This window comes from Gnatocerus cornutus, chromosome 4 (genome assembly GCF_029298725.1).
Source record: "Gnatocerus cornutus isolate USDA-ARS CGAHR chromosome 4, icGnaCorn1.1, whole genome shotgun sequence".
NCBI classification, from domain to species: Eukaryota; Metazoa; Arthropoda; class Insecta; order Coleoptera; family Tenebrionidae; genus Gnatocerus; species Gnatocerus cornutus.
In genome coordinates, this window is record NC_142236.1 from 18,112,787 (window position 1) to 18,124,399 (window position 11,613).

At 27.9% G+C, this 11,613-nt stretch overlaps 1 protein-coding gene across 1 annotated transcript in view; it reads right to left on the reverse strand.

Annotated features, from left to right (window-relative positions):
• Positions 1 to 11,055, reverse strand: part of stumps (DBB domain-containing protein stumps) — a 39,497-nt gene extending 28,442 nt beyond the window's left edge. Inside the window, exons 1-4 of the mRNA XM_088034325.1 lie at positions 10,966 to 11,055; positions 10,568 to 10,686; positions 2,671 to 2,963; positions 2,397 to 2,622 (exon numbers count right to left, since the gene is read on the reverse strand). Of these exons, the coding sequence (XP_087890451.1) occupies positions 2,397 to 2,622; positions 2,671 to 2,963; positions 10,568 to 10,577 (529 nt within the window). The 5' untranslated portion in view covers positions 10,578 to 10,686; positions 10,966 to 11,055. The remainder of the gene's footprint in view (positions 1 to 2,396; positions 2,623 to 2,670; positions 2,964 to 10,567; positions 10,687 to 10,965) is intronic.
• Positions 11,056 to 11,613: the final 558 nt, after the last annotated feature.

The window sequence follows — 11,613 nt, forward strand, 5'->3', positions numbered from 1 at the left end:
TTAAATATTAACAATTAGCTTTCTACTTGTGAATGGCTGCATTAAGTCTGCAGTTTAAAATTAAAAAAAAAAGTTAAAAATTTCGACATTTTCAAAATAGCTTCAAACTAAAGTTAAAAATTAAAATTTTCAAAAGTTCATCCAAAATTTAAAACTTTAAAATACGAAAAAATCAAAACTTCAAACTTACTAAAATTTTACAAAAATTGTGGATGTCAAAACAATAACTGAAAAATATTAAAATAAAATTAAAATAATAAATCAAATTTTGAAAGCCAAAATAAAGAAATCAAAATAACTGAAAAATATTAATAGACATTCAGAGATGTTTTTTTTTTGTAAATTTGCTATAAAATTAATGAGCTTTAATTCTTTAAAATAAAAATAAATGTCAAAATTGCAACAGAAAAATGCGATTTCTGATAGTAAGAAAGGTAAAACTCAAAAAGGCAACAAATTTTTATTTTAAATAGAAAATCTTGAAAACCGAAAAATAGAGCCTAATATTAAAATCTAATATTTTAAAATAAAAAAACAAAAACAAGTGAATTTGAAAACTCAAAATTAAAGATTTTAAATCAAAAGTATTTTAGCACTTTTTACTAATTTGGTGTAGGAACTGCATTCGTTTTGAGTGCGTTAACAAACTGTTTCTGCATTAGATGCGTTAATAGCTTCCTTAGAAAAAAATTGCATAAGCAAAGTCGTTTTAAAACACTTAGAAACACTCCTGTTTTTAATATTCCTAGCAATAAATTTTAGAATAAGTATGCATAGAAAAAATTCCAAAGAATTTTTTTTAGTTCAGTTTTCAAAAATCGCTTTAAAAATTCTGAAAAATTTTAGAATCAAATTTTCAAAAAATTGTCAAAGTTGCATTAATAAACGAAAGTCTGATCGTAAAAAAATTAGGGCAGTAAAATTCTACAATTAATTTCTTCAACAATGCAAATATTTATTTAAGCATTAGAATAAATTACAAAGTGGGATTCAAAAATTTAAAAAAATAGAAATAGACGTATGAAAATAAGAACAGAATGATCGAAATTTCGAAACTTCTCATGATTAAATTGCTTTAAATTTTCTAAAAATTTAGAATCCAAAAATATGGAAATCAAAATTACGAAAAAAATAATCGTAAATTTTGTTTTGCTGCAAAAGGGGATTTTTGAGTATTTAGTAATAAAAGTCTAAAATATACGTATTTATAAATCAAAATGTAAAGGTAATATTCAAAATCAAGATTAATTTTATAGTTCGAAATTTTAAAATTAAAAAATAGTCTATTTAAAAAAATCCAAAATTGAAAATTGTCAAACGGAATTCAAAATTCAAAACTTAGAACTTGCAACTAAGAAAAAAATCTTCCGAAGATCCCGGAGATTAAAATGCTCTTAATCTTCCAAACATTTACAATGCAAAATTAAGAAAATCAAAATTATCGTAAATTTTGTTTCGCTGGAAAAAAATTAATTTTTGGGTTTTATTTTAAAAAATCTTTAAAATGTACATTATTTAAGTCAAAATATGAATGTAAAACTCAAAATCAAGAATAATTTTGTAATTCAAAATTCTGAAATTGCAAAAAATGAAGTCTAATTAAATAAATCGAATTTTTTTATAATAGATAAATTTGACATCTTTCGAATTTTGAACTATAGAGATTTTTATAACTGCATAATTAAAATTAAAGTCATCTGGGCTGCCTTATTGATTCATCAGCTAAATTTTTTTGATTTTTTGAAAAGTGATTTACAATTTTTGAACTTTTAAGATTTTGAGTTTTGAGTTTAAAATTTTGATCTTATGAAACTGAAACAAAACTTTAAATTTAATTTAATTTACATTTAACTTTTTTCCGATAATTTATTTTGAAATTGAAAATGAAAGTTTGAGTATTTCTTGAGTATCTCACATTATAAAAAAATAACAATAAAAACTTTACATTAGGAATGCGAAATTTGTATTTTCCAAAACTTATCTTTTTTTTAATTCAAATTTAAAACTAATTATTCAAATTTTGAAAAATAGTAAAAAAATTCGATATTTTGACAATCTCAAACAAAAAACCAACAATATGTAAAATATTTCTTGCAGAAAAACCACTTTAAGAGATGATTCAAATTTTCAAATATACGAAAATTTAGAAAATGATCTAAACTTAATGTTTGCGTAGATAAAACATTTTTTTCTGTAACAACCAGACAAGTTTTCACTCTTGTTAACCCACATCCATAAAAGCCCCCTAAACCCCCCACATTCTGTTTACAACTTCGTTCCCCCCAACAAGCACTCATTGTCTCACCGTCTTCAAAGAACTCATTATGCCCCATCTTAAACGACACAACGACATCATTGTCTATTATCAAATCACAGTCCATTGAAAGATTACTCACCGCGAGTACAGCGAGGACACCGCTTCCTGGGGTACGATCCATGCCGAAGCGAATGATCATCAAACAGCGGCGACACCGGCTCTCCATCCGAGGTCGCATGCACCACAGCTTGAGGGAAATCCTCCTTGAACGACGCCCGACTGAACGTCCCAATGGAGTGCCTCCTCTGCGTCGCCTTCCCCGGGGAGTAGTTGTAGTACGTCGCGGCGGTCTCCGACAGAAAGACCTGCAAAAGAGGCAGTTAGAGACGCGCCACCAAAACGTTTCATTGAACCTCATCTCCGGAGAGCGCGTCCTCTTCCTCCGTCGGCACCAAATTGTACATGACATCTCCATGCTCCTTGCTCTTCAGCGAGTTGGAGCGGTGCTTGAACGCCAGGTCCGGCGCGATGTCGGACAGCCGCGGCTCGCCCATGATGAGGAGCTCCTGGTTGGAGTCGGCAGAGTTGGAGCTCACAGAGCGCAGGAAGCCGCGGATGGCGCTGCGACGAGAGGGCTTTGATTCGCTGTCGGTGGTTCCCATCCTCTTGGGTGCGTCGGACAGCACTGAGAAGTATGATGGGTTATCTGTAAACAAGTTGAATGGTAAAAGTGCCCAGATGGAACGCGACCGGAATAGTGATGGGACGAGACGTTGAGGAAGTCAAAGATCCGACAGGATGCGAGAGGTGGCGCATTTTAAGCGGCTGGGGCGAGATGAGATTCTTGGTAATTATTTATGCCGATGGGTGAGAATGGGCTTTGTACGCCGGGCACGGAGGGACCATGGGTTTATGGTCGGTAGGTAGGAAGGAAGAGCGGTCGTTACGACGCTTGTACAAAAAAAATATTTTATTAACATTTGGCCTTCAACTGTTAAATTGAAAAATTCAAAATTACAAAAATTTTGTAAAAATAATTCTCGTAATAATTTTTTTTAAACTTGGCGTAAAAACATAAGTTTAATGATTTTGAAAAAAATGAATTTTTGAATGAAAAAAGCAAACAAAAAATATCAATACAGGTTAAAAGCAAACAAAAAATATCAATACTGGTTAAAAATAAAGGCAAATTTTTGAAGAGCAATAAGAGTTAAAATTCAGTCAGAATTTCGTTTCCGACATAAAAAGTACTAATTTTACTCAAAATTTTGAAAAATTAAAAAATATACAGTTTTAAATTTTGAACTGATATATTTTTTTTTAATTTTATTCCGCAAATAGTCGTGAAATTGAACTTGTCCAGAGTGTCTAAGTTTCCCACCAACTTCAAATTTTAAACTTTTGAAAAGAAATTTTCCATGTTGAGCTTATGGGATCTTTGACATTATAAAATTTTTGTCCAATAAACATTCGCTTAAAAATACAAATTTAGGAGAATGAAAGTTTGAGCTAAATCATCAAAATTTGTTATTTTTTATTTTTATATTTATAGAATTTAGAAAATTATCGCTAGATATAAACTTAAATAATATAACTTAAAATTTCGTTGCCGTGAAAATTTTTATAAAACTGAAATTATTTAAACTGCCTTAATTTCTTATTTTCTTAAAATTTCGAACATTTTGAAAATTTGAAATTTTAACGAAATAAAAAATTTAACTTTTAATTTAGACAAAAGCTGAGAAGAATCAAATTTTCGAAAATGTTCAATTACAAAAAAAAACAAAAATTATTATTAAAAGTAAAATTGGAGAAAAAAATCTATTTTTTAAGACATTTTGAAAAATTTTAAATATAAGAATTGAAGAAAAAACATTTTTACCAACAAAAATAAAGCCTGTTAAGAATACTCCAAAATAAAATTTAAAAGAAAAAACAGTGCAATAAATATTCAAATCCTTCAAAAAAATCAAAAGTGGTGCAAAATCAGAAATTTTGAAAACTTTCAAATAGTAGATTCTAAAATGAAAAAATCTAAGTGAAAATAAAGAGAACTCTATTTTCTCATCAAAAATAAAGTTCAAAATTTGAAATGCCGTTTGCAATACATAATAATAAGTTTCCTGCATAATTAGAGGTCAAAAAAGTAACAAAAGTTAAAATTATTATGTAGAAAAAAATATAATTAGGTTAATTCATTTGGAAAAACAAAATTCTATTGACGTCAAATAAGTAAAGTTTTAATTAAAATGTCAAAATTTTCGATCAAAAAAGAATCACAAATAAAATCAAAATTCGGTGAAAAAAAAATTCAAAAAATTTAAAAAAATTACATCTAGAAATTAAAATAAAATAAATTACAGTAGTAAAAATAAGACTAGGAAAGTCAAATTTTAGGAAAATTTATGGAAGAAAAACTACGAGAAAAACTTAAATTTTTAAAATTTTTAAAATTCAAAAGTGGTAAATAATCTGAAATCCAAAATTTTAAAAATATTCAAATACCAGACTAAACTATATTTCGAAAATCACAAGTTTAAATATTTCTTTGTTATTTGAAAACTTAAAGAAACGGTTTTAGAAGAATCAAAATCACAAGGTTGACTATTTGAGATTGGAAATTTTGTCAAATTTTGACCAATTTGACTATAAATTTAACTTTTTGAGATTAGAAATTTTGCCAAATTTATTGTGTCTTTTAACTTGCCCAATCAATTTAACTTTAAATACGTAAATTTTACAGACATTCAAAATAACAAATTTTTAATTGGCCAATAGGAAAGAAGAAGTTCTGAAAATTTTCATTAAAAAAAAAATCTATAACAAAAACTAAATTCGAGTAAAAAAAATGTACTTTTTGACACATTTTAAGAAATTCAAAAACATTTACAAATAAGTAAGAGTTAAAAACTTTTTTGACATTTTAAAATCAAAAAATCCAAAATTTACAAATATTTAGGGAACAAAAAATTGTGGTAAATAATAGAAATTTTGAAAACTTGCAAAAATTGGAAATCTACAAATTAAAAAAAAATGTGAATATTTTGAAGATAAGTAAAGAGCAACTTATAGAAGTCAACGAATATTAGTAAAACAAAGACTAAAAGAAAAATGACTCAAATTTTTAAAATTCAAAATTTTGAGAACTTTCAAATATGCAGACAGATCGAAAATTTCTGACAATGTAAAAAGGCAAATGAGGAGACTAAATCATAGAAAGTTTAAGAAATTCTTGTTATCCGTTATCCGTTTGTTATTTTAATTGATTGCAAATTTATTTAATTTTATTTAAGATTATTTAAACTTTTTCATGCTCCTCGATTTAATATGAACCTTATTTTCAATTTGAAGTTTGTTCTTCAGAGAAATAACTGACAATCCCTCTTATCGATTTTTAACTGTTTATTTTAGAAAGTTTTTTTCTTAAAAGAGTAGATTTTTTTAATCAAATTGTGTTTTAATTTGTTCGTTTTTAAAACGAAAATTTACAGAATACTAGTTTTCACAAATTTTCAATCACAAAAAATAAACATTGTGATTTTTGTTGTTTCTAACAACAAAATCAAAAAAAAAATTAAACTTTTAACAATTTATTCTCTTCATTTGCCCCTTAAAATTGTCAGAAGTTGTTGTTCATTTTAATATTTAAAAGTTTTCAAAATTTTGAATTTGATAGGTATTACATATCTACGATTTTTGAATTTTTATAATTTCAGATGTTTCTTTTTAAATTTTTCTTATCAAATATGGCCACTTTGATATAAATATTTAAAGTTTTAGACGTGATTTTCAAATTTTGAAATTCATTCTGTATAATAAAATGCAGTTTTCTATAATTATCATTTTGATTTTTTCATTCTAGAATTTTAAATTTTTTAAAATTTGATTTTAGTTCGTTTTTTCGACCATTTAAAATTTTTTATTTTTCTTTGACCAGTTTTGAATTGTGGTTTTTTCTTTTAACTTTTGATGCGTGAAATTACCTAGCCTGCGCTTCAGAAAAATCAAAAGTTTTTCGAATTTTAGAAATCTACCAATTTGACCGACTTATTTTCTGGATAATCTTTCTTTTGAATTTTTAATGAACTCAAATTTCAAAAATTTAAAATTTTGAAAACTTTCAAATATGCAGACAAATCTCAAATTCCTAAAAATGTAAAAAGGCAAATGAAGAGACTAAATCATAGAAAGTTTAAGAAATTCTTGTTATCCGTTATCCGTTTGTTATTTTAATTGATTGCAAATTTTATAAAATTGAACAAATAGATAGATAAATCTACTACTTGAAAGAAACATGAAAAAATTCGAAATTTAACAACAATTTCTCGGAAATTCGAAAACGACTTGAATTTCAACAATGGGAACCTAAAGTTAAAAAAAAGAAATCAATAAACCCGCCGGAATTTTAAGCAATGACTCCAAGATGCGACTTCTCGTAAATATTTATGTACTGGATGACAATGGGTTTTTGTACGCTGGGCACGAAGGGTTCATGGTACGATGTAAAAACAAGTGTTCCCTCCGCATACAGGGCGTAAAAATAAACCCGCCTCGTCATCTTCCACAAATCCTTCAAATTTGTCAGCCATTTAATTTTAGCTGAAATTCCATTTCACCTATCATTTATTAGTTCAGCTTGTAATTTCGACCCACAAAACACGTGTGCACGTTGCGGCAAGTCTGTGGTTTGTTGCAGTTGATGACGCTACCGCAATTAAAAGAAGTGTTTTGAATAATTCATTACCAAGCTCCGATCGACCAATAAATAATACTTTATTTTATAAAAACAGCAAAGCGACAACTTCATTAGTTTACACGAAAAGGTGTCGAAAGTTGTGGCGAAACGAATGAGTTGGACTCGAGCCAATCGCCAGTGGTCACAGGTTTGATATAAAATTTCACGAGATTTAGAGGAATTGTTGTGTTAGGAGAAGAATTAGAGCAGACCATTGTAAACAAACAAATAAAAATAGGTTATGTTTAACTGGCGGTTAGTTCTGAGAAGACGAGGAATTCGGTTGTGCTCGTTTGGAATGTAAAATTAGAAGTTCGATATCGGTATCCGGCTCCGATGGACCAAAGTGTAGAAAAATGTCAACGTTTCTTGACCTTGGGATTATATTAATAGAATTGATATTTTCGAAAATCGGATTATTGTTATTTTTCTTGTGCTGCGTTAGAAAAATGTATTTTAATCTTTGAAGGTGAAATAAGAAGTGAGGCTAGAAATAATTTTCCCAGGATTAAGTTTTACTGAATTATGCAAATTTAAACTCAATTTGACAAATGTTCAGTCCCAAAAACTAAAAACCGTGATTTTTATTCTTCTACATCCGTTTCTTTAAATTTTTGATTAACGAAGAAGATTATTTAAACTTTTTCATTGTCCTCGATTTGTCATTTTATTTATTTATTTATTTATTTATTTATTTATTTATTTATTTATTATGAACCTTATTTTCAATTTGAAGTTTGTTCGTGAGAGAAATAACTGACAATCCCTAAAACAAAACATGAAACATAAATTTTCAAAAAATTTAGTTTATTCTGATATTGCAGTCTTCAAAATTTTGAATTTAATTTTTAAAATTTGAGTTTTTTTCTTAAAAAAATAGACTTTTTTTATCAAATTGTGTTTTAATTGTTTTGACAACGAAAATTTACAGAATACTAGTTTTCACAAATTTTCAATCTCAAAATGTAAACATTGTGATTTTTGTTCTTCCTAACAACCAATTCAAAAAATTTAATCGTTCGATAAACTATTCTCTTTATTTGCCCCATAAAATTGTCAGAAATCGTAGTTCATTCTAATATTTTTAAGTTTTCCAAATTTTGAAGTTGTTACATATCTACGATTTTTGAATTTTTAAAGTTTCACTTGTTTTTTTTTAATTTTTCTTATCAAATATGGTCACTTTGATATAAATATTTAAAGTTTTTGACGTCATTTTCGAATTTTGAAATTCATTCTGAATAATAAAATGCAGTTTTCTGTAATTATCATTTTGATTTTTTCATTCTAGAATTTTAAATTTTTAAAAATTTGATTTTGGCCCATTTTTTCAACATTTTCAAAATTTTTATTTTTTCTTGACCATTTTTGAATTTCCGTTTTTTCTTTCAGCTTTTGATGCGTGAAATTACCTAGCCTGTTCTCTGCGAGTCTTCAGAAAGTTCAAAAGTTTTTCAAATTTTAGAAATCTATCAATTTGACTGACTTATTTTCTGGATAATCTTTCTTCTGAATTTTTGAAGATTTTATATTCTTACTTCATCCGTTTAAAATGCTTGCCGCAAAAAATTGTTAAGTAGTTATTATTTCTTTCCTTATTTTTGAATTAATTTTTCAAAAACTACACTAACCTGCTTGATGTTAATTTTAAAAATTTTAGAACATTTTCCAAATTTGTAACAATTTTTGGTTTTGTAAAAATTGTCAGAAATGCAAAATCTCTGTTTAGTTGATCATAAGTCATAAATTTTTTGGTCATAAAATAGAAATTTCAAAATTGTCAATAAGTCGAAATCTCAAAATTAAATTAAATTTTCGCACCATTGAAACTTTAAGTGGTGAAGTTTTAAAATCTGAACAAACTAAAATTTAAATAGAAGTTTTGAACTATTAGCAGATCCCTAATTATATCTAATGATTATTTTATAAAATGAAATTTTGGTGTAAAAAAATAAAAAACAAGATAAATTTTCGATGTTTGAACACAAGTTTCATTCTCCTAAATTTATATTTTTAAATAAATATCCATAGAATAAAATGGAAAATTGTTTGTCAAAAGTTCGAATTTTCAAGTTGCTCAGTTTAATTTTTGGTTTTATAAGATACATAAAAATATATAAAAATAAAAATCTCAAATATTTTAAATAAAATTCAAAATTTTCAAAAATTAAAGCTTTGAATACAATAATTAAAAAAAATCTTTGACATTTTAGTTCATTTTTACGAATATTCAATATTCAAAAGATCGAAATATTAAATGTTACAGTTTCAAGTCACAAGTTTCCCGAGTTTCCCGAATAATTATAAGATCGAAATTTCATTGGACCAAAAAAATCCACGGGTTTAAAGTTTTTGAAATTTAGTAACTAGCAAAAGCGAAATTCAAGTTTTATAGCAACAGTTAAAAAATTGAGTTTTTGAAAATGCTCCAAATTAGTATAAATTTTCAAAATACTTAAAAATAAAATTGTACATTAAAAAATTATCTAATTTAAGACGCAAAATTTGATACTTCTAGAATGTGTTTCATAAAATGAAATTTTCAAATTAAAAAATTTAAAAAAAATAAATATTGGAAATATTCCATATTAAAGAACTTTTCTAAAATCAAAACTCGAAAGGTTCGACCTTAGTTCATCTTTACGAATATTCAAACGGTCAAAGTTGAGTTTTACAAGCTATTATAAGTTCGAAATTTTTTTGAATCAAACATTCATGAATTTAAAATTTCAAAAATTTTACGAATATGCATCTCATCAAAATAGCGTTTTTGAAAAATCTTTAAATTAACTAAAATTTTCCAAAATATAACATTCTAAATAGCCAAACAAATATTTTGATGGTTTGGCCCACTAGAGGCCCCTTCTAGGTGAACTTTGTAAAATCAAAATTTGAAACTCAAAAAATTAAATTTCAAAATTTTCAAAATTCAATATTTTATAACGAAAAAATTTTGTTTATCTATATGAATATTTAAAAGATCTAAATACTAAATGACATATTTTTATTTTGTAGTTTCAAGCAGTCGATAAGTTTCATGATCAAAATTTCATTGGACAAAACAAAATTAAAAAATCGGTGACCAGAAATATTGAGTATTAGAAAAATGTACGAATTATTTAAAATTTTCATAAGATAAAATAAAAAAAAATTGTTTGATGTTTTGGCTCAAAGTTTGAGTTTTCTAGAAAATACTTAGTAAGTCCTAAATTTTAAAAAGTCAAAAAGTAAAAATCTCGAATATTCACAAATTCTCTAAATCATTAGTTCAAAAGTTCGAAATCTCATTTAAAAAAAACAAACAAATGTAGCCCATTTTGGAAACGGTTTTCACAGAATCAAAACTTTGAAGTACCAAATTATGATTAGTTCATTTCCCCTCGCCCCGAAACCACTCGAACTGCCGTAAAAATAACACCCCAATAATCGAAATGAAATATTTTTTAGGTTAGCTTGCCACCTAAAAATAGCGATTGCTGGAAAGCAAGCGAGTAAAAGAATGACGCATCTGTCAGAGCAAAAAACCAACACGTTGAAATGATCTTAAGCCAAACTTAAATCGAAAATCCACGCACCAAGATCCATTGTTTCCAGCTTTAAGCACTCCTCTTAACATCCAAGTCGGACCATCGAAGACGTGAGCGGAAATCGTTTGCTTCTACTTTAGGCACGCATTTATTTAAAGCTTGTAAATCTGAAACAAGAGTACAAACATTGTACAAACAATAAACGAACTGTGCGCAAGAATCCGACCGCAATGGAAACATGCAACATCCACCAACATAAAAACCTCATTATCTCATTAAATTTCGCGTCAAACTACTTAAATCTACCAGTGGACAGTGCCAGAAGCCGTCTAATTTTACCGAGGAATTTTCATTCATCGTATTATCATTCATATCCGTAAATAGCGGGCTATTTTTGCGCTAAACTCTTCAAATCGCGGCGATTTATCAAAATAATTGACACCTACCACTTGAGACACCCGCGGACCCACGCGCACATGTTACTTAGGACGAAACCGAACTAAGACTGAGCTTTACTTAACTTTTCAGGAGAAGGGAGATGGAGAGACAGCTGAAAAAACGGGAGGGGGTGAGTTTGGCGCGAGCCGACGGACGGGGGGTGATTTATGGGCGATTAATACTTCGATTGGGGGAAGGGGGTTGTTGTGGATTGAGACACGTTTTATGTGCGGAAAAATTTGAGAGAGTGTGGAGTGACGAAAATATACTTTGGACTTGGAGTCTATTATGGAGTCCAATGTTTACGAGGGAGTCGTTGACTCAAATGAGAATTCGGCGAAATGGGTACGTTTTTTGGAGAATTCCGGAAGGAATTGGGCTAGCCTGCATATATCAACAATGCGATGGAAATTTACATCATTATTATTATTATTTCAAAATTTTTGGGGTTTGAATTTTTCGAATTTCGCACTTTAATCGGGTTCATCTATACAGGTGTCCCAGAACTCGCGCCCCAGAGAAAAAGGGCTTATGGAGACAACAATTCTGAACCAAAATTTCGAAACTATAATTTTTTAACTCAAAAAATTACCGAGATAAGACAAAAAACTGTAGCCAATCCTGAAGCTGAACAGAATTTGAAAATTGATAACTAT